The 24,403-nt window shown below is 53.5% G+C and overlaps 10 protein-coding genes across 10 annotated transcripts; 4 read left to right on the top strand and 6 right to left on the bottom strand.

Annotated features, from left to right (window-relative positions):
- Window positions 1–189: 189 nt before the first annotated feature.
- On the bottom strand, window positions 190–1,302 carry MYCGRDRAFT_86741 (uncharacterized protein; the record flags this gene model as incomplete). Its single annotated transcript, XM_003850557.1, has 1 exon — window positions 190–1,302. One exon carries the CDS (start codon window positions 1,300–1,302, stop codon window positions 190–192), a length of 1,113 nt encoding a protein of 370 aa, XP_003850605.1.
- An 839-nt stretch (window positions 1,303–2,141) lies between these two features.
- MYCGRDRAFT_73708 (uncharacterized protein) lies at window positions 2,142–3,258 on the top strand (the record flags this gene model as incomplete). Its single annotated transcript, XM_003851222.1, has 2 exons — window positions 2,142–2,191; window positions 2,247–3,258. 2 exons carry the CDS (start codon window positions 2,172–2,174, stop codon window positions 3,256–3,258), a joined length of 1,032 nt encoding a protein of 343 aa, XP_003851270.1.
- A 797-nt stretch (window positions 3,259–4,055) lies between these two features.
- MYCGRDRAFT_94280 (uncharacterized protein) lies at window positions 4,056–5,966 on the bottom strand (the record flags this gene model as incomplete). Its single annotated transcript, XM_003850556.1, has 3 exons — window positions 4,056–4,489; window positions 4,541–5,870; window positions 5,922–5,966. The coding sequence occupies 3 exons, from the start codon at window positions 5,964–5,966 to the stop codon at window positions 4,056–4,058; spliced, it is 1,809 nt and encodes a 602-aa protein (XP_003850604.1).
- Window positions 5,967–6,411: 445 nt separating this feature from the next.
- On the top strand, window positions 6,412–8,263 carry MYCGRDRAFT_45394 (uncharacterized protein; the record flags this gene model as incomplete). The annotated part of the gene is made up of 3 exons (XM_003851223.1): window positions 6,412–6,665; window positions 6,718–6,999; window positions 7,075–8,263. 3 exons carry the CDS (start codon window positions 6,412–6,414, stop codon window positions 8,261–8,263), a joined length of 1,725 nt encoding a protein of 574 aa, XP_003851271.1.
- A 160-nt stretch (window positions 8,264–8,423) lies between these two features.
- MYCGRDRAFT_100666 (uncharacterized protein) lies at window positions 8,424–9,706 on the bottom strand (the record flags this gene model as incomplete). Its single annotated transcript, XM_003850555.1, has 3 exons — window positions 8,424–8,888; window positions 8,939–9,090; window positions 9,172–9,706. 3 exons carry the CDS (start codon window positions 9,558–9,560, stop codon window positions 8,527–8,529), a joined length of 903 nt encoding a protein of 300 aa, XP_003850603.1.
- Window positions 9,707–13,630: 3,924 nt separating this feature from the next.
- Window positions 13,631–14,565, bottom strand: MYCGRDRAFT_105064 (proteasome core particle subunit beta 3; the record flags this gene model as incomplete). Its single annotated transcript, XM_003850554.1, has 3 exons — window positions 13,631–13,979; window positions 14,046–14,394; window positions 14,450–14,565. The coding sequence occupies 3 exons, from the start codon at window positions 14,469–14,471 to the stop codon at window positions 13,730–13,732; spliced, it is 621 nt and encodes a 206-aa protein (XP_003850602.1).
- Window positions 14,566–14,734: 169 nt separating this feature from the next.
- On the top strand, window positions 14,735–15,421 carry MYCGRDRAFT_105063 (uncharacterized protein; the record flags this gene model as incomplete). Its single annotated transcript, XM_003851224.1, has 1 exon — window positions 14,735–15,421. The coding sequence occupies one exon, from the start codon at window positions 14,756–14,758 to the stop codon at window positions 15,356–15,358; it is 603 nt and encodes a 200-aa protein (XP_003851272.1).
- A 2,524-nt stretch (window positions 15,422–17,945) lies between these two features.
- Window positions 17,946–19,083, bottom strand: MYCGRDRAFT_110081 (phosphomannomutase; the record flags this gene model as incomplete). The annotated part of the gene is made up of 3 exons (XM_003850553.1): window positions 17,946–18,247; window positions 18,306–18,760; window positions 18,830–19,083. 3 exons carry the CDS (start codon window positions 18,929–18,931, stop codon window positions 17,995–17,997), a joined length of 810 nt encoding a protein of 269 aa, XP_003850601.1.
- A 344-nt stretch (window positions 19,084–19,427) lies between these two features.
- Window positions 19,428–21,168, bottom strand: MYCGRDRAFT_110080 (eukaryotic translation initiation factor 2 subunit gamma; the record flags this gene model as incomplete). The annotated part of the gene is made up of 2 exons (XM_003850552.1): window positions 19,428–20,445; window positions 20,499–21,168. The coding sequence occupies 2 exons, from the start codon at window positions 21,026–21,028 to the stop codon at window positions 19,428–19,430; spliced, it is 1,548 nt and encodes a 515-aa protein (XP_003850600.1).
- Window positions 21,169–22,586: 1,418 nt separating this feature from the next.
- Window positions 22,587–23,444, top strand: MYCGRDRAFT_94275 (uncharacterized protein; the record flags this gene model as incomplete). The annotated part of the gene is made up of 1 exon (XM_003851225.1): window positions 22,587–23,444. One exon carries the CDS (start codon window positions 22,587–22,589, stop codon window positions 23,442–23,444), a length of 858 nt encoding a protein of 285 aa, XP_003851273.1.
- Window positions 23,445–24,403: the final 959 nt, after the last annotated feature.

The following is a 24,403-nucleotide window of genomic DNA, read 5'->3' as shown; positions in this document are numbered from 1 at the left end:
CGGCTGCGAATAGGACGATACAATGTATGAACTCAAGATCTGCAAAGACAGCCTTTGGTCATCCGAGTCTCTCGCCATGTCAAAGACCACAATTACCAGCCGGCGAAACAGCGCGACTCCTGCCATGAACCACTTTTGGAGACGAAGCAGCTGGGAGGATTCGATGGGTACGCAAGATGATAAGATGCTTCATTGCACCTTCTTGGCCTCTAGCTTGCCTTCTGCTCCGTCTGCAAGAGCCACGAAATTGCCACTTTCGACCTTCTTCGTCCATTTCGTCGACTCGTACGGTGCTGTAAATATTGACATGCGCAGGACTGGAGCATCTGCATCGCCGGCCTCGCCTTCGTTGTGTGACCAAGTCCACCTGCCGAACGACCAGTTGAGGATGTATCTTGATCGGCCTTGTGCGTTCTCGTTGACAACCTCTCCGTCTGACGCCTTTGGGGAAGAATTGGCGTACAGGACTGCCTTGATCCGATACACCTCGTCCTTTGGCGCCGCACGCAGCATTTGCTCAAGCCTTTTCAAATCCACGCCAGCTCCTTTCGAATCAGAAGTCAACGTGACCGAAACACACTCCACTTCACTTGAATGATGATATTGCTGGTCGCACTTCTCGCCCTCCTTGTGATCATGTCCCTCATGCCCTCCCTTCGCGCCATCCAACCAACCCCTGAGCATCTTTCCATCCAATCCAAATAGCAAATCCGCAGGCAAAACGCCCTTATTGCTCTTCACCTGCGGCGTCTCCACATCCAACTCTCCCAACTTATCTAGAAACAGATCAAACTCCCTCTCGCCCAGACTCTCCCACTTGTTAATCACAATCATATCCGTCTGCTTTGCCTGCAGTTTCGCCGTATAACTCTGACTCGCATACCCGTTCCAGTTCTCCGCATCCACGACCGATACGATGCCATCCAGCTCGAACTTGCCCGTCAGCTTCGCCACGCGGTTCACTTCCAGCACCAGCTTCAGCGGCTCCGCGGATCCAGAAGTCTCGATGATGATCCGGTCTGGCTTGACATCTTCCGCAAGCTGTTCGAGGTTCTCTTCGATTTGTCCGATGTTGGTGCAGCAGATGCATGCTCCGAGAAGTTCTTTCGATGCTGCTAGCTCGGCGGCTGCGGCGAGCTGGGTGTCGACTGCGAGATCGCCAATTTCATTCTTGATGAGGGCGAGAGTGTAGCCTGGATTCTCGGCGCGCAGTTGCGGAAGAAGATTGAGGATTAGAGTTGTTTTTCCAGACCCCGCGAAGCCGGTGATGATTGTTATGGGAATTCGTGAATGAGATGGCATCTTATTGTTCCCGGGAGATTGATCGCCTGTGACCTTGATGGTTGTAGAGTCCATGTCAAGGTATTTTAAAGCATGCCGAACGAGGAAGTTCCACAGCTCGGGCCGTATTTTGGCGCTAGGACATGGCATTGATGAATGTCTCCTCACGACCTCACCCATACAGATAGCTCCAATTCTCTTGTTTGGATTGTCATGCTACCAGAGTGTTTCACGGAAAAGAAGCTTGTTGAGCAAGACACATGTAATGCTAGGTATGCTGAATTGACTTGCAGACTCAAAATGCCAACTCAACGCCTCTTCCAGCATAGAGTGGACAAGATCACCATTACATGTGCATCGCACTATCATTAACCAATTACACGCCCGCTGAGCTGCATATAGTTACTCTTCGAACGTTCCTACTTCCGTGCTTCCGCTCAAAATGCACGCTCCGAGCTACCTACGTGCACTTTGTCTAGTTAAATGTAAGCGATAACAGGGAAACACATTCTTAACAGGACCATGTTGTTGTCATTACAGAACAGATTCCGATGCCGACCTCCCCAACACCTCGCTCATCCTTCGATGTACAGCTTTCGCTCTGTTCGCTTGGACGGTGCAGTTTGAGCGGAAGCATGGAGGCAGGAGGAGGTCAAAGCAATTCTTCAACAACGGGCACAGCTCCGAAATGGGATAAATGTTCACCCAGTATGACCGCATGGCTCGTCTGAGCTCCACCAGCACATTGCATTGAACCGCCAATGCAACAAACAACGTCATGAGTTGTCGCTGTTGATTTCTCAGCGGCATTGCGAGGATAAGTAAGGTACGATCAAATCCTCTCCTACTTCCCATGACATCTTAAATCTACACAATCCACAACCCTCACAATGGCACCCAAGATCTTCATGTGAGCTCCCACCACACTCCTCGTCCTCATCTAGCTTACTGACAACCTCATTCAGCACCGGCATAACCGGCTACATCGCCGGCGACGCCTTCTACCGCCTTCAACAAACCCATCCCGAATACTCCTATACAGCTCTCATCCGCACCGAAGAAAAAGCCAACAAAGTCCGCTCCGCCTACCCCGACGTCCGCGTCGTAATCGGCGGGCTCGACGACTCCGAACTCCTCACCCGTGAAGCCGCCGCAGCCGACATCGTACTCCACGCAGCGGACGCTTCCGACCACGAAGGTGCCGCAAAGGCCATCGCCAAGGGTATCAAAGAGGGACACTCGAAAGAGAACCCGGGATACTGGCTGCACACGGGTGGTACTGGAATTCTGACATACTTTGATTCGGCGGCGGATAAGTTGGGAGAATGGGAAGAGAAGGAGTTTGATGATTGGGAGGGCGTGAAGGAGGTGACGACGCTACCGGATGAGGCATTTCACAGGAATGTGGACAAGTTGGTGTTGGATGCAGGCACGAAGGACCCTGATGTTGTCAAGACGGTGATTGTGTGCCCGCCAACGATTTATGGCAAGGGTCGAGGACCGGTGTCTGGACGTGGCAGGCAGGTGTATGAGATGACCAAGTTGATTCTGGAGAAAGGTTATGCGCCGATTGCTGGAAAGGGCAAGGCGAGGTGGACCAATGTGCATGTCTACGATTTGAGCGATGTATTCGTCCTGTTGGTTGAGGCTGCAGTCAAGAAAGACACTAACGCCGAGCTCTGGGGCGAGAAGGGCTACATCTTCGTCGAGAATGGAGAGCATTTATGGGCGGATCTGTCGAGGTCAGTGGCCAAGAAGGCCGCGGACTTGGGCTACATTGAGAAGGATCCCAAGGAGCAGCAGTTGCAGAAACAGGAGGCGCTAGATGTGGCTGGCTTCGAGGCTGTAAGTTGGGGTCTGAACTCAAGAGCAAAGGGCCATAGAGCAAAGAAGGTTCTGGGTTGGAAGCCGAAGTGTCACAGCCTGGAGGACGAGGTCGAGAACATTTTGAAAGAGGAGAAGGCTCGTCAAGGATGAAGTCGCGAATAGAACAGCGGCAACTCCCTGCGAGTACTGAGCGTGCAACCTCTGCGTGCCCGTTTAACGGCGTTGTCGTACAGGATTCGGAGAGGTCTCTCTAGCGAGCACCGCACGAACGACCCTCTACTGCCCGATTAGCGTCGTTGTATGGATTCCTTCGAAGAGATGTACTGGTAACCACCCTCTAGAATGCTAAGCGATACTTCCTCTGCCTCCCCGGTCACTGGCATCGTGGCACTACTCTGTTCAGAGAGAGGTTGAGTTGCAATCTCTCCGGCGAACACTGAACAAACAATCTCCTGTATGCCCATTCAGTGGCATCGTCGTACGAATCTATCAGAGAGAGATGCACTAGCAGTTCACCTCCAGCATACTCAAGCGACCAATCCTCTGCCTGCCTGTTCAGTGGCCTAATCGTACGGTTTCGTTCGGAGAGATGTACTGGCAATTACCTTATAGAGTGCTCAGCATCATCGGTATTGTCGCACCATTCGATTCGGGGAGAGGTCAATCTACAATTCCAAGCGAGCACTGAATCAACGACGGTTTACATGCCGATTCGGTGGCATTGTCGTAAGGGTTTGTTAGAGAGATGCACCGGCGGCTCATCTCCAGCATAATTCAGCAATGAATCCTCTGCATACCTGTTCAGTGGCGTGGTCGTACGGTCTATTCAGAGAGATATACTAGCAATCACTCTCTAAGATGCTCAGGGATAAACCACTGCAGCTCCCTTCAGTGGCATGGTCGTACCAATCGATTCGGAGAGTGCACCGCAATGTGAGCGTCTTCACTTAGTGTCGCACTCTTCTCCCGCCATTGCCTTCGGACGAAGTCCGGTGTTCCACCTTCACACCCTTCGCTCTCGCCCAGTCAATGGCGTCTCTCGACACTTTCAAGCAGTCATGCAAGACTACATGTTGAATTGTGCCACGTTCCAGGATGATATCCTTCACTCCTGCACCGGTAACGCCACTGCCGGATATGTTGACGAAACTAACCTTCGGTAATTGAGTGATCAGCTCTAGCAGGCGACGATCGTCGAGCTCCAGACAGTCGATAATGGTCAAAGACTCCAAGTCGGTGCGGAGACGTTTCGGTAGTGCGATCTCAACATCGCGATCTGGAAACACCGGTCGGAGGAGCGAGAACTCGACAATGGGGGCGAGCGCAGTCAGCAGATCCGATGTATTGACCAGAGATCGTCGTTCGAAAAAATGTTCGAGGTCTGTCGCCGAGTAAGTAAGAGAGAAAAGGAATGGAAAGTAGCACAACTTACGAATCATCTTGAGCCCGGGACAGCGAAGACCTAGACGTGATAATTGTGGAAGATCGATGAGACTCAACCCGCGTTGAAGCTCCGCAATGTCGTGAGCTGGACTGTAAAGCCCGATGAAGTCTCCGTGCACGCTGGACTGGAGATACAGTCGTTCCAGCGATTGTGGTACGCGAAGACTTTGTCCAACATCGATTGGCATGCTCAGATCTGCCGTTTTCAAGCACTTGAAGTCTGTGAGGTCGACCTGCAGAGACACCCAATTGGCATTGACCAGGTGAAATCTAAAGTGTTCCATTAAAGGTGCGCCCTGGGTAAGAGCAGCAAGGAACTCCATCGTTTCATTCGGACGGTAGCTTGTCCCGATGGTGATATCGAGCTTTCTCAATTGACTGAAATTCGGCATCGTCCGTCGCATGGGCCTACCTGGAGTCAGCGGCTCCGCGATTTCGAGCACTTGCAGTGTGCTTTGACAACGCGGCAAGAGGTCCCAAACGTCGTTGTTGGCGAGTGTCGTTCCGGGCAAGATTCGAAGCTCTTTCAGCACCTTTGCTTTCGCGAGTGGTGCGTCGATGTCGGGAGGTAGCATACCGACGTCACCGATGGTGAGCCTTTCGATCGGGCAATGCTTCACCAAAGCATTCAACACCTTGTCAAAATCCCACAGTCGGTTCAGTGTTGCTGATGTGATTTTTCCACGAGCGACATTGATGGCCTTGCTCACAAACTTGGTAGACACCTTGAGCTTTCCTCCAGTCAAGTCAAGATGTTGCCACAAGTTCGGTTCGCTGTGAATGAATGTCTTCCAGTCCTTGCTGACCTTGGTCACCAGAATTCGTTGTCGGAATGAAAGGTGCTCGAGTATGAGTAGAGCCAATTCCCGCGGCAGAACCGTGAACGGGTCCAAGCTGTTCTGCGGCGCCAATTCACCTTGTAGATCATCGTGAGATTTCTTCAGCTGTTCGTAGCCAGCGCCTACGTGCTTCACGCGGCCCAATCCATACGCATAGATGTCCAATGCCGCCTTCTTCTTGTCACTCTTCACGAGGACTTTGCCTGCTCGAAGGTAGCCAGTAGGATCCTCACGACACAGTTGAATCGCTCGTTTGGCATCTTGAAGCGCCGCGGGTAGGTCGTCGAGCTTGTCGTGGCAAGCGGCGCGAGTGTCGTAGAGCTGAACGGAAGGTGTACGGCCTATGGCTCGGCTGAAAAGGTCGACTGCATTTTTGTAGTCCTTTCGCCGGTAAGCGTCTCGCGCCTGGGTTTGCAGGGCGGACTGTATCGACGACATGTGGAAGATGTTGTTGATGTTCAGTTCAGTCCATGAAGCTGCCTGTAAGACGCGATTTTGACACGAGCGCGGGACAACAAGGGTCCAACAAACCTGGAAGATCTCACTGTCTTTGCTTTCAGGAGCGATTTCTGACATCCTCCGTCACCATTGACTGCTTCCATCTTCAACCGTCGTCGTTCTGCAGGATACCTCGTCCTCGTGTATTCCACATCCTCGAGACACATGGAACTCTTCGGCGATGAAATTCTCTCAACAACAGCAACGTGCATCGTCCCTCGCCTAAGGCACTGCATGATCGCCCGCCTTATCTCGACCGAAAAGCACAGCACAATGTATCCGAGCACAAAGATCAGCGAGGGGCGGCTGGGCTTGGATCGACGATTTCCAATGAGAGACATTGGCCGCGTCTCGGCGAGGTATTAATGATCGGAAGGACAGAGCCACCATGAAGCAACTCGCAAGGGAAAGATCGCCCTCGTTGTTGTGCCTGCTTTTTAGAGCCTATCTATACTCCACATGGCCGCCTCGTCGTCACTACACCTGCTCAAAATCTCTATTCTTTCACTCGGCCATCTTCACCATGAAGAGCACTGGACTCGTGTTACCAGCGTTTCTGCTGTCGCAGCTTTCCTGCGTGTCGACGACATGGACTGCACCGGAATCTGCTTCCTCAAGAACGTTGCTCGATCCGGATGGCAACAAGCTCGGAGCCGTAGCGTCCGAGTCGAAAGAATGTAGTGAGATTGGGACGAATGTGCTCAAGGCAGGTGGCAATGCGGCCGACAGCATGGTTGCGACAGTACTTTGCGTTGGCGTAGTGGGCATGTACCATTCGTGAGACGACCCCATCATTCGCGCCGCAGTTGCCCATTGCTGACACATTCAGTGGCATTGGCGGAGGCGGCTTCATGCTTGTTCGCAGCAGCAATGGCTCGTACGAATTCATTGACTTTAGGGAGACTGCTCCGGCAGCTGCCTTTGAAGACATGTACATGAACAACGAAAACGCTAGTCTGTACGGTGGACTGGCGAGCGGCGTTCCTGGCGAGTTGAAAGGCCTTGCACGTTTACATGATTGCTACGGCAGTCTGCCTTGGAAAGACCTCGTAATGCCGGCCGCTCAAGTGGCAAGGGATGGCTTCGCGGTGACCGCCGACCTTGTTAGATAGTGAGTTCATCGTTCATCGTTCATCGTTCATCGTTCATGCGTTTTTGGCTTCGGCTAATCACTCATCACCAATAGCATGGACTCTGCCATTGAGGGGATTGACAACTTCCTCGTGAATGATCCATCTTGGGCCATTGACTTCGCTCCCAATGGTACTCGAGTCGGACTTGGCGATACCATGACGAGGAAACGATACGCTGCAACACTGGACACTATCGCCGAGCACGGTATTGACGCATTCTACTCCGGTCCGATCGCGAAAACGATGATCAACACTCTGCAAGCTCAAAATGGCACCATGACTCTCGACGATCTCCAGAACTACACCGTGGCCATTCGTGACCCGGCCGAGATCACATACCGAAACTTCAAGATCCGTAGCTGCAGCGCGCCATCCTCCGGTACGGTTGCCATGTCAATCATGAAAATCATCGAAGGACATCCTACTATTGGTCAGGCTGCAACTCTCAATGAGTCCACCCACATCTTTGATGAAGCCTTGCGTTTCGCTTACGGTCAACGCTCCCTGCTTGGCGACCCCCTCTTCGTCGCCAACCTTTCCGCCTACGAAGCCTCGATGCTCTCACCAGCCACCGTCGCCGCTGTCCAAGCCAAAATCGATCCCAACCACACCTGGAACACCTCAGTCTACGATCCTGCAGGTTTTGAGTCACTCGAAACCCCCGGTACCTCTGCAGTGGTCACCAGCGATGTGACGGGTCTTTCCATCTCGCTCACCACCACGATCAACCTCCTTTTCGGCTCCAAGGTCCTCATTCCCGAGACTGGAATCATCATGAATAATGAGATGAATGATTTCTCCATCCCCGGCTCCAGCAATGCGTTCGGCTACATCGCTTCTCCCGCAAATTACATCAGACCTGGCAAACGTCCACTATCGTCCATTACACCCACCATCGTCGAGAACGCTGACGGGTCTGTGTATTTCGTCGCTGCGGGCGCTGGCGGGAGCCGCATCATCACCTCCACCGTGCAGCAGCTCTGGCATGTTCTCGACCAGAATATGACATCCGCGGAAGCGCTCGCAAAACCGAGATTACACGACCAGTTGATCCCGAATCGAGTCGAAGTGGAGTGGACCTACGATAATGGGACGGTGGCATTCTTGCAATCTAGAGGGCATAATGTGACGAGAATTGCGTTGGCGTCGAGCTCGTCACAGCAGTTGAGGCGAATGGCGAATGGGACTTTTGAGGCGGCGGGTGAGCCGAGGCAGTTGAACAGTGCTGGGTATGTGGTTTGATGGAGATGCCAACGGTGAGACAAGGTGGAGGACGTGTACTATTGTGCTTCTGTTCATGAGGCATGCATAGTGGTCACGATGATATTCCGGAGTGCCTCCTTGCCCCTTGTTCGGCCTGTCTGAGAAGTGAGCGAGTAAGAGACGGTGATATGAAGCTGTAGGTGAGTTGAGAGTTCTGATCGTACATGTGAGGGGTGAGTCTAGCTAAGTATGTCTGTGTACTAGGTAGTGCTGGGCATCTTCGCGAATCGTGGAAAGCCCCCTTACGCATCCGCCGCATCTTCCTCAGCTCTTGGTATTTTCCAAGTATCTCTGAAGCGCTCATCGGCTACTTCGCTCATATGGCTGACTTCTACCATACATCCACTCTCATTGCCAGGCCGATTGCAACAGCTGTAAATCCAGTTCTCGCGTAATTTCCAGAAATCATCGTACTCTGATTTTCCATCATCACTGACGTTGTCGTTCAGCCATTCCGATTGGTGGTCGTCGGACGGCCCAGTGGAGGAGTCTTCTGCCACATGGACGCTGCCAAAAGTACAGTCCGATGCTGGCGTCAGGAGCTGTTCGTTGGCGTCGACGCCTGAGGATGTCTGCGACGGGTGTGGGAGTCGCACGGGTCGGCCTGAAACTAGCGTTAGTTGGGACATGAATGAACCTTCTTCGCAGACGTACCGGGATGGAAGCCGCAGGGCTTGTGCATGTCATGAGACGGGACATATGCAAGGCAAAGCCGACATTCAATCGAGCCAGCAGGGCACTTCTCGGGCATGGAGTCCACTTGCCGCAGCGGTGGAACCGTTGCGCGGACCAGCGTTGATCGCCCTCTGTATCAATCCGACGTATTAGCAAAGCCGTCCTGGTGGATTTGTCATGTGGATGTCCGTTGATGTCGTGTTGCTCCTCACCTTGGATGAACAATCAACAAAAACTGTTCTTTGCCCACGGTGGTGCTGTGGCTACCGGTGCCGCTTCGACCGTCCTCTCTGTTTGTGTTGTCGTTCTCTTCATTGTCATCGTCAGCACCGCTGGTGTCTCCGTCGGCCACGTCGGCGTCGGCGTCGGCCTTGCTACTGGTACTGCTACCGTGCTCTTGACTTCGAATATCGACTTCCACGCCCCAGCCTCGACGTGATATGCGTTGACGAGTGGTCAAATCAGGGAGCTGTAAGACCGCAAGGCATTCCGCCCCTACCGGTGGCAATCTCGGTTCTCCCAAATCATTGGCCTTGCGCCACTCCGAACCAATACGAGCATCGCCAAGAACAGCGTATTGCATTTCCAAACCAGGGCTCATATCGGGTATGCTGGCGACACTGTCTACGAACAGTGGGTATCCGTGAGATCGATCCGTTTCAGCGCACGGAATGAGCGTCAGACAGACCACTTGATCGTGAAGCCGTCGTTGGAGATTGACGACGTTGCTGACATTGGGGTATGTTCGAATTGTGTCGGCGTCAACGACAACAACCTTTGTCGCGTCATAATCGTCAAAAGCTGCTGGCAACGGCTGTCAGCCTTGTCTGTCATCACGGCAATGCACGAATCCATGCGAACGACGAGGTAACCGCGTACTCACCGGACCGAGAACCGCTTCCGCTGGACATGATGTCGCTTTCCGTTTGGGATCTGTAGAGCCCGAGGACTCGTGTTCCGGAGTGTTGACTGCCAGTCAGATGCTCTTCAATTCGCGAGCGAAAAGTTGAGATGTATCCTCCGCCACCGCTCTTTATCTTGGGAGACGGAGATCATGGTCGCCGACCTCTTCTCAGGATTCCACGGGAATAATGAATTGCTCCCTTCCAGACTGGAGACCAATGCGTGAACTGCAGCGGGGATGCTGCTTGCCGTCCGATGACCAGGATATAGTCGCACGTATGCATGATTTTGGGATACTCGGTGGGGATTGGACCAAAGGTGACTTGTCGTTGCTCTTGAATTTTTGACCCATTGTGTCACCAGAATACGCGAAACCAGCTGTCGCACTGCACGAAGGGCTTCCGCTTAGCCAGCTGCAGGATCACAATCGTGGCAGCTCTTCGATCTGAAGCTTTGTGACAAGGAGTTTTCGCTCGCTGGCTGGCAGTCTCTGTATCGGCGTGATAAGATGCTTGTGACTTCATCAGATGACTGAGAGGTCGAGTCCGCTCGTGGAGCTGAGCGTCGCAAATCAAAGCTGTTGGACCATCCCGCAGAAAGTCAGTTCATGGCCGTCGCAGCAGCAGCTGACTGTGCGTAACATGCCGCTGGGCTTCATCGGCTTACAGTAGAGTACTCCTGTCAGTGCAACAGTGGGCGTACTTCAGTGAAGATCCCGTCGACGGTCGGTGGAGCTTCGCTGTGTTGCACAGTTGTCCGCATTGCCGAGCTAAGAATATGGCTGCCGGAATGTTGGGTACGCCTCAAGACCTGTAGGAAGAGTTGGCTCGCGGTCGACGGCAGCACGGCATTCGGTCAAAGGCGTATCGGACCCGGCCCCAGAGAACAACCAGCCACGGTGACCGCCCCAAGCGCGGATACTCTCCGAGATGCAGTGTAAGACTGCGATGACACCGCGAGTCACCTTTGAACATTGGAACGCCTTGCAGTAATGGGCCTCGTACCCGGTCCAGTCCGCTCTCACCGACCTTTTGACAGCTTTCCAGCTCTCCAGTAACCATCTCGCAGATGCAATCCCTTGATCTCGATCGTCAGAGGCTCCACATCGCGAGGCATTCCTGAAACAGTCATGCATGATGCGGTATGCCCACACACACGAACCTCGCAGATTACAGTACGTCCAGGGCACGGGAAAAAAAAGAAGAGATGTGTTCCTTTTTTTCTGCCGATTGCGGTGGTCGCTAGTCTTCATAGTGGGCATTGAATTACTTGTTGGGCCGCTTTTGAGCCAGGTCAGGGGTCGCTAGAGAAAGCAGGTTCGCCGAGTGAGATCTCTGGCGGTGATCGTGCCACAACGGAGAGGCATTCGGAGATTGTCGTTCCTTCGGGATGGCAGCCAACAGAGAGCGTTCTTGCGTTCGCCGCTCGAGATCATGGTACATGAATTGCCGCGTTCATGGTCACGGCTTTGATCGTGCGACTGAAGCATTCATTTAGGTGCGAAACTTGACAGGTTCCTAAGTTCCTACGTGGACCTGGTCACCGCATCGTGATCGAGGCGGGATACGGCCAGTCTGCCAAGGTGCATGAGGTCGACTTGTAAGTTGTGAACAAGACATGCTTGTAGAAAAGTATGCAGAACAGTCGATCGTTGACTTCTGCACCTGGAAACCTCCGCCGGGTATTACAGGGCTCCGAAATTGTTCCGTCCCTTTGCGGCTGTGAGAATTGGCAGTAATGCTGTTGAAAACAATGATACCGGACGATGACACCGGACGCTCCTCGTTCATCCGAGCGAGCAACATGCTGAGAGAGCGTGGTGATAAGCTGGATTGATTCAAATCGGCACGGCGAGTTACGACTGATTGCTGTGCATCGTCCATCAATCTATGGCCTCTGTTCCATCCGGTGACAAGCAGTCGATGAGGTGTTGTTCAGTAACGCGACTGATCAATCCACTTCACGTGGATGACCCTGTAGCCTAACATGGCAACTTGCTTTAGCACATCGTTAGCTGCGGTCATGCCGGCGCAACCATCCATGGATGTTGCGGCGTAAGTTTTGCGACTCGTTCCGAGGAAAGCGAGGTAGCAGTAACGTGGCCTTGATGAAGGGACTGCTTGCGACATCTGCGCTGCCTGAACGGGCTTCGCGTGCAGCCGACGACACCGTCTCATGATGCTCAACAAGCACACAGCTGTCGCCACTGGCATATGACCGACGCTAGGAGACCATTATCGTGAAGAAGTCGAGTGCCCAGCCTGGACAGCTCCGATGATCCACGACAGATGCCACATGTGCCGTCTCAGCTGACCCGAACTCCATGCGTTGCCCCTGATCCCTGTTCATCACAAGCCAGGTTCTCGGCCATTGACGAGCAGTGAAACCAGGAGTGAAGCCACTCGGTCGACGGACAATTGGCCGCAAAGCGAATGCCACGCGAGTCTCCCATTTCGACCAAGTCGGAGGAGACGCATTCGTCTTGACGATCGGCTGTGTGCGAAAAGCCGATGTGGGCCTTTCGAGGACCAGGTGTCGTTCGAGGCCCCTGGCAACATCCGACATCGCCGATATTCGAATACGATGGACTGTCGACCGGGAAAGCGCGCTTACCGCGCGATGAACTCGCTCGCTGTTCAAGCCCGAAAACTGGAATAGCCGGCCAGGTAATTTCAAACGATCTCTTCCCGCAGAGCACCACAACAACGACAGCAATGCGACTGATCACGTCAGTCTGCCTTTGCTGTTTTGCTGTTTCTCTGGCATCGACAGACTGCAGGCCATTGGGTTGTCGTAAGATGTCAGATGAGAGAACCTCGTCCAGGGTCCGAGCAAATGCGACCTCCTGGCTCGTGGCGTGTCTGTCATGACTGGCTATCCTTGCGCTCGTTACAAGCATGGTCGGCATTGGGATAGCTCCATTGCAGGCGGATAAAACGGGCTAGTTTGGCGGCAGGGAGAAATCACACCACGCGCCTGCTCTCATCAGTTTGTTGCAATGTGAGTAGTACGATAAAAGTCAGCGCACCCGTGGCCCCGAACGGTGATCGTTATGCGCTCGCCGGCCAAGAGGTTCAGTCCACTGAGCGGCCCCCCGGAAGAAAAGGAGCAAGCTGGCGGCACGCGCTGGTCCTCCAAGCGCGTCGACAGTCCTCTCGTTCGCAACGTCGCAGTACAGCAATTGCACCTATTTCAGACCTGATGTGAATATCCATGCCGCCGCTGGCGTCCATACACTTCCTTGCTAATCCCGGCTGGACCAAGCCAAGCGCAAGAAAGCGCCGAGGTCTCTCTCGCCGAGCCACGGTGCTTGTGCGGTGAGCGTGAATGCCAAATCGGTATGCAAGCCATCCGCGAGGCCGAACGAGCTTGCAAGCCGCGACCCACCAGTCGTGATACAGGAGCGGCGTGACGAACCGGCGCCGAAGCTCGCAAACCGGCGCCGACGGCGGAATCTCGGCGTTCGAGGATCGCATAAGATGCAAGGCACCAGCCAGACCCGCGGGTAAATCGGCGGTCGGACACTCAAGGCTGCCCGAGCAGACACAGCGCCTAAGATGCACGATTAGCAGCATCTCACTTCTTCACAGACGGAGTATTCTTCGTTCACCGTCCGCCAGACCACACCGCCAGGAGTAGTGAGCGTGGATATTGATCGTATCGTTGTGCTTCAATCGTTCTCATTTCATCAGAGATACTGACCACACGTAGTGGATGCGTTGATCTACGCATGTCGATGCGCCATAACGCCCTGCCTTGCTTGGTTGTGCCATGCAGTGCCCGTGCCACTGCTCTCACTACTATACACCACTTCGATGCCGCTTTCGCCGAGGCGTATCCTTCGTCCGTCATCGCCTCCACTCTCGTCTAATCTTGTCGGCCCTTGAGTAACCGCTTGGTGACCTTGTCCTTCTCGATGATGTACACATGTGCACCCCAGCCGGAAAGTGCGTCGCGGTCGACTGCGTTGAGCAGTGCCTGTGAGATGGTTTCGAAGAGGTCTTCCGGGCCGAGGTCAGGCTCCCAGAGGCCTTCGCAGGTACCGAAGAGCTGGTCTGAAGCTGTACCGGAGACGATGAAGTCCTTGGCGAAGTCGATGCACCCAATGCTGTCGAACCTAGATGGACCGTATCATCAGTATTGCCAGAAGTCTTCCCTGCTCATCTCATGTTCCAATGCTTACCCGCAAATGAATGGCTTCCCTGATGTCCCATCGATCCCCGCCACCACTGGGCTCACGAACCACGGTCCAAACCGCCGCTCATACAGACTGCTGCTGACCAGGTTCGAGAATGTCTTGGGGCTGATGTCGCGCTCCTCGCGTAGGCGGTACATGTTGACTTTGTAGCGGAAGAGCTCGGATACGCTGCTGACATCGGTTGCGAGACCCGTGAGGCCAAGATAGACGCTGCTGCCGTAGGAGAAGATCTTGGGGAAGTTGTTGGAGACTGTGAGCGCTTGGAGACCGAGGCGGAGATCGCAGGCAATGGCCACGCAGTCCTTGCCAACCATGGCCACGCAGGCGCCGCCGTCTGGAGGAGGTGTTAGTATGCGCATATGCAAGCTCGATCTCGTGATGATACATACTGATGGCGAAGGGCGAAGACATCTTGTGGTAGAGGGTGAATTTGTTGGATTTCGATGCGTGCGGAGGTTGGCGGTTGTTGTCAAGGCGAGTTCGTTGTGCTGTTCGTCGGCGAGATGGCTCGTGGAGCTGTGGTAATGGTGTTGTTGGAGTTCGTTGATGGATGAAGCTCCAGGCGTGGAGTTGACGACGCAGCTTGGAGCTCACCTCAGTCGCGCCTGCCAAGCCTCACCTCCGGACTTCCAACGTCGCCGCCTTCTCATCTGTGTCTCTACAACTACCACATTCACTTACAAACCACCGCGATCATGGAGCGACATATACAGCTGGCGCAGCGACTACCTCCACGTCTACTACGATTCTTCGAAAAGTTTCCGCCGCAGTTCCCGAAGACAGCAGCGACAAGGACCGGAGCAACGCAGCAGACGACATCACCACAGATCGAGACAGTGACCATCGCGGAGAACACGTCATCTTCAGATCCCAATATCGGCGCATCAACGACGACAATATCATTAGAGCGAAGTACATCCAAGCCTGCCAAAGTCGGCTCACAGACGACTCGAAATCCTTTCCTCCCGCATAAAAATCCGAGGACCGGTGCGTGGCATGGCCCAGCGTTCTCATTACGGCGACAAGCAGAGATCTTCAAGCTGGCGGCGAAACACAACGTCCTCCCGCTTATGCCTGTGAGCCCAAAACATCCAGAGATCAGGGAGCAGAAGCGGATAGACAATGGCTTGAGAGTACAGGGTACTGGAGTGGGCAAGAAGGTCAAGGGTAAGCTGTGGGAGCGACAGCTGAGAGGGAAACTGGAGGAGCGGAGGAAGGCGATGGAGAACATGCCAAAGATGATTCAAGAATGGAAAGAGCGAGGACATGGACGTGGATGGAAGAAGTGGCCGAAATGAGTGGGGTTCCTTAAATGGTAAACAAAGCGTGGAAAGAACATCGTAGCGATTTGCTCCGTGAGCAGCATGTAATATGGACAAGAGCCGCTACAGGAGAGTCGTTGGAATCAGGAGTCTAAGTGCCAGTGAGCCGACCTGCAAGTGCAATGATAGTGGAAGACTTGTCATTGCAGGAATCGAAAAGCGGTTGGTCAGACATGCTGCCCCGCCGCAAAAATTTCGAACGACTGGACCTCGAAGTATTGTATATGCAGGCGAAGTCGTTTCATACCAGCGGCGAGAAGTCCAAACTCAAGCAACCTTCTGAATCCTCACGCGCTTCCTGCGTCTCTCTTCTGGGCCTTCCTCTGGCTCGTGTTGCGAGGATTGACAACCCGGCCCATCTCCAAGTCTGTTGCAGCAGCTCCACACAAAACCTTCCGCAAACTCAGGTTCGTCGTGGAGATCCTCTCGAAAACCATGATGATCCTCTTCGTGGTCCTCCCAAAAGCCGTTCGATTCGTCCACTAGCTTCTCTCCTTTGTGGGACGTTAGCATGTGGCTCCTCAGTCTGAACGTATACTGACCGTCATGATGTTGACAAGCTAGCGGGCCATTCTCAGCAATGACATATTGTTTGTGGCACGTTCTGCAGGTTGTCGAGACCGTTGACGGACGCTCGCCTGGTAAAGACGACGATGACTTGGACGGAAGCAGTTTCGTTTTGATCGAGTTCAATGCAAAGCTATCTGCGTGCATGAGCTCTACAAGTAGTCGGCGGACATCGCTTGAAGGCGCTTCAACGATCGCACTTTCCAGGGCTTGCAGCAGGGCAGCATCACTGGAAGTTGAAGGGTCGCCGCGGGAAGCCATAGCTACTTATAGTCGATGTTCGAGTGAGGCTTTCGATCAATCCCAAGCGCGGGACTTGCACTCTTGATTCTGTGCTTGATCAATCTTGGAAGCTCGATGACATGGCTCACGCTTGATCCAGGTAGATGCTGTGGAGAGTTCATTCGTCGGCTAAGGGTCGCGGCCGGTCGGGTGTCGGTTTCCCAGAGGTAAATTATGGGCGTGCGAGGTCGCTGAAGGAAAGGATGAGAAACAGTGAACAGGTCATATTCAGTCGTGTCCCTCGACGAGGCAGACAACCGTCGGCATCACTCCGGCAGGTCAGACGGGTCACGGGCATGGAGATGCTTCGTTAAAGTCTCATCTCAATGAAAGGGCCCAGCACGACGTTCATTAACTACAAGAATTCTAAGCTGAGAGTGTTGATGGAAAAGCAAGGAAAAGTCTCAGATGCAGTCGACCTCAACGCCTTTCGATAAAGATATCCTATGCCACCGTGTAACGTACAAGCTTCAAGAGATACTCCGCAGTGCCTCCGACGATCATTCCTAACTCCAAAGTATCGGGCAAAGGTCGCTTCTGTCTGTGTTGCCACTCGACCACGGTTTCTCACTGGACGAGCAGAAACTCTGGAGGCTATGTCGGTGTACTCTGAATAGCCTGTCTCGATCTACGGGCCGCCGCTGCCACTGCACTCGGGATGGAGTCTGGTTTCTAGTCGGAGATCTGATCTCTCTTGGCCTTGACCTTGGGACTGTTATCGCAGTTGACGCCCAACGGGTCGCAAATTTCTGGGCCCCAGTCCTTCTTGACTTTGTTGCCGTAGCAGGTTTCCGGGTGCTCCGGGTCGCAGTCCGGACGAGGGTTGAAGATGGTCCGGCCTTGGATCACATTCTTGACTGCGGCGAAATTGTTGGCGGCGAGCGGCAGCGCTACAGCGTTGGTAATAGCCATGGCGGCGAGGAGGATGGTGCTCGTGGAGAATTTCATGTTGGCTTGCCGTGCTTGGAGGCGTCCGAGTATTGAGTGCAATCGCCTGTTGAGAGTGGCTGAGGCGGTCGTGGGTTGTGGTTCTGGTAATTCGTGGTACCTGTGGAGTTGAAAACAATCTGTTGTTGTGAGGAGAGCTCCTTTTGGCTGTCTCGAGCCCGCCTCTTTATGTCTGCTGTAATTCGAAAGCAGAAAACCTGCGTCATCGTGGCGGTGTCGTAGTTTGCTACCGCGCAGTGTGTTGTCGATGTCTGTGCCCACTGCGGTGCGTCGGTGTCAGCTAGGATACCCAGTTTTACTGCGAATGCTGTAAATCGTCGGGCGTATGCTGTGCTGGACTAGACCGCTTTTCACATGTCGAGCCTATGCACTTTTTACAGGCAGGATCAAACGGCTGCAATGCTGAAAAATGTCCTCGATGGTGTATGCCTCGTGGAGAATCTGCGAGTTGGCTCATAGTCGTCGTCAACCGCGTGTCCGGCTCCCTCGGGAGTCGTCCAGGGAACTTGCGTGTTGATGAAACAGAGAGGGACCACAATGGACAAGGTATGGCTTGCAGATACAGAAGCATGTCAGCAGGACGCCAGCATCGTCGTTGCTTTGATCATTAGACGATTCGAACGGATGTATCGAATTCAATGTAGAGAAGGCTGCAATTCGCAGATTCAGAGGTACCGATTGTTAGCAAATCGAGCCGTCGGGGATCATGGAGGCGTTATATTCGTGTTTCTCTGTATCACATAGTCGTTGACTCCTGTTATCCCAAGATCCCGAATTTTGAGCTTACCAAGGCTTTTACCGTGACCCGGTCGTGTCTACAAGTCAAACATCTGCCTGAGCTCGGCCATCGTGTCCTCTGGTTTTGTTACGCTGTGCCCGATCGTACGCTCGCTCGTGTAAATCTCGTAGTCGTTGCCACCAACCGCTGTCTTGTCGCCGAAGAAGTGAATGGTCTTGTACTCGATGCCTCCGGGCACGTTCTTCTCGTTGTCGAGGTGCTGGAGGCAGTAAGTCTTATCCCAGCCTTGAGGGAAAACATCGAAGGAAATCTCGCCGCCGATGGAGTAGCTGTGAAAGTGTATTGTCAGCATGTTGTGCCCGATCCATGGCATCTCCCTAGACTCACGTCAATCCCATGTCTGGGAACTCCTTCCTGATCGCCGCGACGAAGTCCTTGCGAATGTTGTGCTTTAGATCGTACTCCTGATAAGCATGACGCTCCGCCGTGCTAGCATTACGACCAATGGGCGAGACATTGATCATTCCATTCCGGAACTCAATGAACGTTCCACGCTTGATGGGGATGTCCAAATCCGCAATGTAGTGCAGAATGAAGCGTACCAGCTTCTTGTAGTTGTCCTCTCCAATCCACTTGATGAAGCTCGTGCTCGCCAATGGCTGACCCATGCGAAACGCCGTCAGCCCGTTCTCGGAGAAGCAGAAGTCGAAAAGTGTGGTGACTGGGATGGAAGCCGTTCCGAGCTGCTCTTGCTGTTTCGCGAGATCGGAGCCGCCGACGAAACCAATGGCGACTTTGTGACGGAGGGCGGAGAGGAGTTGGAGCATTTCCGGCGAGACACTCTGCGATAGTTGCTCAGCTCATGTTCCGAGGTGCTGTCATGGCTTCAATGCGGTCGTGCATGGACTGACCAGTCGCGCTGGGGTGAGCGTGCCGTCCACATCGAAGAGGACGATTGTGTTCTTGATTGGCCTGTCGGCCAGAGCTGGCACAACGCTTCCTGCTGCTGCCATGTTGAAGTGGGAGGATATAAGGTCGGTTCGGTCTATCGTGAAGTCGAGAAGCCGTGGAAGGGGGAGGATGAAGTGTCTCGAATTTGATAATGAGATGTACAGAGTCGAGCAAGCTTCGAGATTCGTCCGAACAGGCAGTCAGAGAAGTGGAAGGTCCGCAGCGGTGTAGAGAATTATTGATGCAGGTACAAAAGTCAAGCTTCTAGGTTTCATTCAGGGCACGCGAACGTGGCCAGACTCACCCCACCAAAACTATGCCCCTCTAAAGGGACTTGTCATCACGTGAAAATATAACTCCTGTTCTGTTTAGAGCACAAGATTCGAATTCGCTACAGGAGTCGTGGCTGGAGCAGTCGTTACATCGCATCGTCTAAACTCTCATCGCACTTTTCCCAGGCCTCATGCACGGAAAACGCCCCCATCCGCTAATCGCTGACCCATGCAAACCCTCCTGACACCCACCCAGGGCAACTTGCACACCAAGAACATCGCCCATCTAGCTCGACTGTGGGTCGAGCGTCTCTCCCTGCAAGATCGTCGCCCATCCAATCAATCTCCAGTGCTTCTCGATTCTGCGGCTCAGAGCGACCTTCTCTCCATTCGCCGTGCAGGCGGGGCTGGTAAGCTGAAGCTTGGCCACATCAGCCTTCACCGCCAACACCTTGGCTCCGGTAGCGGTCGATCCAATGTTGACCATCAACACTTCGTTCTTCGTGAGCTTCGCGACCTTTGCTTGCTTTCCGTCTGCAGTCTTCACGCCCAACAGTCTTCGCAGGAGGAAGTAGTTGACCTCCAATTCCGTGTAGATCTTGGGAAGCTTGCCCTTCAAGCCGAGCACGAAACCGACCAGACGATCGGCACGGCAGAGGGTAGGATCGATGCGAGTCCCCACACCGATGAGACCACCGGGAACGGCGAACTTGAGGCTGTTGTTCTCGGCGAAGAGGGAAATGACGCGGGAGTAGATGGGCTTGCACTGGATCTTACCCTGCTCGTCTTTTGACACGATACCGGGTCGGATTTCAATTTCGTCGCCAAGTTTCAGGATACCAGTGAGGATGGAGCCACCCGCCACACCTCCTTGAAGCTCATCAATCTCTGAACCGGGCTTGTTGACATCAAAGGATCGGATGACAATGAGGTGAGGGTCGTCTTGGAAGTTGCGAATGGGTACTGGGATCTTGGTGACGAGCATCTCGTTAATGGCGTCAATGTTGAACTTGAGCTGGGCGGAGATTGGAATGATGGGCGAGTCGTCGGCAACTGTTCCGCGGATGAATTTCTTGATCGACTCGTAGTGCTGTGCGGCGGCCTCTTCGCGCATGAGATCGACCTTGTTCTGGAGAATGATGATGTGCTGGAGCTTCATGATTTCAATAGCAGCCAGATGCTCGGATGTCTGCGGTTGCGGGCAAGATTCGTTTCCTGCTATTAGGAGAAGGGCCGCGTCCATGACCGCAGCTCCTGAAAGCATAGTGCTCATGAGAATGTCGTGACCGGGGCAATCGACGAAGCTAGGATTGTGTCAGTGTGAGCTTTAGACAGATTATATGGCATGTCAACATACGAAACGTGACGAAGAAGTCGGTATGTGCCCTCACAGCCTGCACGCTCACATGGCGGATCCACCTCCTTCTCGCTCTTGTAACTCCGATAGCATGTCGGGCGTGGGCACTCCTCACTGTCACACTTGTAGATTTTTGCATTGGCATATCCGAGCTTGATGGTAATGTTCCGTTCCAACTCGTTCTTGAAGCGCACAGTCTGCACACCTGAAATAGCTTTGACAACGGTACTCTTGCCGTGAGCTACGTGACCGATGGTACCAATGTTGATGGTCGCTTGTCGGGCGATGATTTCGGGCGAGAGGGGAGACAAGGTGGTCACATCTAATGTCGAAGGTTCCGGCTGTTCTGGGAGGGTAGGACGTGCTGCTGCTGCAGCTGCGGCGGCGTTGGTCTTCTTCAGCGCTGATCGAGGTGCCGCTGCTGGGCCCTTTTGCCTCTCCTCCACCTCGTCGTCTGGTTGTTGCGCCTGGAGGTTTGGCGAATGCGGCGGCGTCTCGTCGTCGGACGGGTAGTCGCCGTTCGTGGCCATATTTGCGGTTACCGTGGTGCTCGTCGCCAGCTATTGAGGCGGGCTGAAAGAGATTTCGAGAATCTGCTGTCGAGGACTTTCTGCTTCGTTTCTGTCGGTCGAGCTGAGGGATGTAACCTGCGGTGGAGTGGGACGGTTCTTCACGTGCGTTGAAGAAGTGTGTGACTCTGCGCCCTCCTCCCAGAAATTCTTAGCGTCACGCCCCACTGCCAAGACAAGATCTCGACCTCTCCCTACATCTCACAAGCACATCTTTGCGGCATTACACCTCACTATCACTGGAATTATTTCTCGTCTTCGACCCGCACGCGAACTCGATGTGACGCATGTTCCTCCCTTCCTTCTCACCCTGGAGGCGTCAGACTATCTTACGCCAGCCCGCCATAAGATTGTCACAGTGGACGCTGCCTTGCGCAGGATGGACCGCTGGCTTCTACCGATCCTCGAGCACAGCACGCAAGCTGTGGACTGCCCAGGACCTGGACCGATTGAAAACGTTATGGCGTGACGGCTCGCCAGTCGTGGAGATAGCTTGTGCCCTAGCCAGGACCAATCATGCCGTCAACCAAAAAGCATGGCAACTCCGAAGGTGTGGGCTATTGAAATCACGCCCAGTGTTCACATTCTCGCCCGAGGAAAATGCCATTCTTGCGGAAGGAAGAGAGAATGGAGTCAGCTATAAGCGGCTCGCGATGAAGCTACCCGGCAGAACTGTGCGACAGCTTCGCGACCGACGGGCAAATCAGTTATTCGAAGCTCGCGTCTTTCACTCTGATCTACTCACGGCCGCCGAGGTGAAAACTCTTGTAGAGTTAAGGGAAAGACAGCAGCTCGGCTGGACGGCAATTGCGCAACTCATGTCGGGGCGAAGCCCACGATGGTTATCAAGATTCTACCGTAATCGAATCTGCCCTATTTCCAAAACCATCCTGCCGTCAAAAGATCGGTTGCCTGCTGCAGACGTGGACAGATTGAAGTCACTGAGAGCTCAAGGCTGGACCATCATGAGAATCGCCCTTGAAACTGGTCGAGCTTACGATACTGTGTACAGGCTGCTCCAAGAGCCAGCAGCTCACCAGATGTCCCTAATAAGGACCACAATTCACTGGACTTCAGACGATGTGGATGAGCTTCAAGCTCTCAGGTCTCAAGGCTTCACACATCGCCAGATTGGCGAGAAGCTGAAAAGGTCAACCAAGGCGGTCGCGAACAAGCTTGCCAACCTCCGGGATTTCGGACATCAAAAGCCGAGATCATGTCACTCGACTTCCTGATCGAGTTTCTTGGTGCCCGACAAGCAGAGTGTCGTACATATCGTCCTCGAGACATCGCTTACAGTGCTGTGTTGTGCGTGAGGCAGCAGCGCTAGCAACCCATGTCGCATCTCGACTTTGCGAACTGCGCCGTACTCCGCTTGCGCAACTTTCGCGTAAGGTCACGTAGTACGTCGACACGGTCTCCGTTGCCACTATAACCGTTAGTGGGATGGCTCAAACCGCTGAGAGCTCAAGCCTGCGCTGCGACTCGCTGTCTTGTTAGCCAGTTCCAGCTGCTCGCAATGGCTGTTCGAACTTCAGCAGCTGTGCCGGCAACTATGTTTACCATCGTGCTTCGGCCGAGGATCCCTCTCGGCTCGATTATGCTGCAGTGCTGCTTTACTGCAACCAAAGGCTGGCGAAAGTGGACATCGGAGGAAGACTCACAGCTGCGAAAGTTGGTGACAGAAAGGAAGTCCAACTTTGGAATATATTCGTTTTTCCCGGACAGGACGTGGAGCAGTATTCGTTCGCGTGGAAAGCGTCTGCGTCGCGAAATGGGCGTTGCCGGACCCAATTTCTGGACCGACGAGGAGATCGCTATCGTAAAGCAGACCAAAGCCTCTGGAACGCCTCTGAGGGAGACATTTGGCTCGTTGCCTCGCCGGTCGCTTAATGCGAAATGGAAGATCCCGGTGGACAGGGAAAGAAGGGACCCTCGATTCAGAAGTGGTGAAAACTTTACGGCCGAAGATCATCACAGCGTTTGCCGTCTGCGCGAGGAGTTGCGGATCAAATGGGAAGAGATTGCCGGAGCGCTGCAGAGGAATGCAAATTCGATAAAGTCATTCTATTACCACCGACAGAAGGCTACGACCAACGTGCGTGAAACCAATGCTCAGAACTCGTGGACGAATACCGATACGAACACATTGAGAGACCTCGTTGCGCAAGGCAGATCAGAGATGCAACTCGCGGAGCAGATGAAGCGCTCGCAACCCATGATCCACAGGATGAAGGCCGAGCTGTACCATCGCGAGCCGGGACTGAGTCAAGGCTCCTTATGGACTGCCAAGGAAGACCAAACTGCTCGAGGAAGCTTTCAAATCCGGTTTGCAGGCTTAGCAGATTCAGGCCTGGATATTACCGCGAAAGACTGAGAGCAATACGCAGGAAACTATGGCAGAAGCGTCGGGCCACTGGGAGAGGGACATCCATAATCGCACGATGTGATTGGCGTCCAGAAGAAGACAAGATACTGCGGGACGGTTTAGCGTCAGGTCTGAAAGCGAAGAGCATACAGGCTGAATCTCTGCCGCGCCGAACGCTTGAAGCAGTAAAGTCAAGGATCGCTACGTTGAAGCGACGAGATCGAGTACACAGTAAGACTGCCTGTCCAAAGACATCGACGAGAAGAACATCGTATGATAAGCTTCATTCTCTTGCGCCGACGATATCGATCAGGAAGGGGCATAACAATCGAGCTTGACAGTCGTCATAGTGTATAGTCCCAGCACAAGCACCGCTCGCCTGGCTACGATACACAAGCATGACGAAAGTGCAGTATGCATTAAAACTCCAGAGATGTCATACACCGCACGAGCGATCAACTTTCACCTGAGCACACTTGAGCGGATGAAACACCAGCGTTTCGCTATGGCAGTTCGCGAGTCCAGTTTCAACGAATGTCACACCAGCTCCGGTCGCTGAACAACAATCTATACTCCGACTTCAGGCCTGATCAGTGAAATCGACCATGAAAGTCGAAGTCTTGCGTTTCATCGCACTATTCATCGTTGCGATGTTTTTGCACTTCTCAGTAAACATCATCCGCCATTCATCAAGCCTTCGATGGCACAGACTCCGACAGAGCTCCGGCCACACTGATGAGCTACTACTACAGCAGCATAAATAAGCAACACCAATATTATGTTCACTTTGGCTCGTCGTCACAAGTTTCAAGCATGTGAGTTCACCCCTTCATGGCGGTGAACGTACTGCATATACGAGTTTCAGAACGTTCGAGTCACGGGTGCGTTCGTGCTGCGTTCTTTTCTGCATTAATGTTTGCCGATCATCGGTACAGTGTGCACAATGTTGATCCTGGATCCGGCACTTC

Source organism: Zymoseptoria tritici, chromosome 7 (assembly GCF_000219625.1).
Source record: "Zymoseptoria tritici IPO323 chromosome 7, whole genome shotgun sequence".
NCBI classification, from domain to species: Eukaryota; Fungi; Ascomycota; class Dothideomycetes; order Mycosphaerellales; family Mycosphaerellaceae; genus Zymoseptoria; species Zymoseptoria tritici.
The sequence above is the reverse complement of the archived record's forward strand: the minus strand, read 5'-3'. Positions and strand labels throughout refer to the sequence as shown.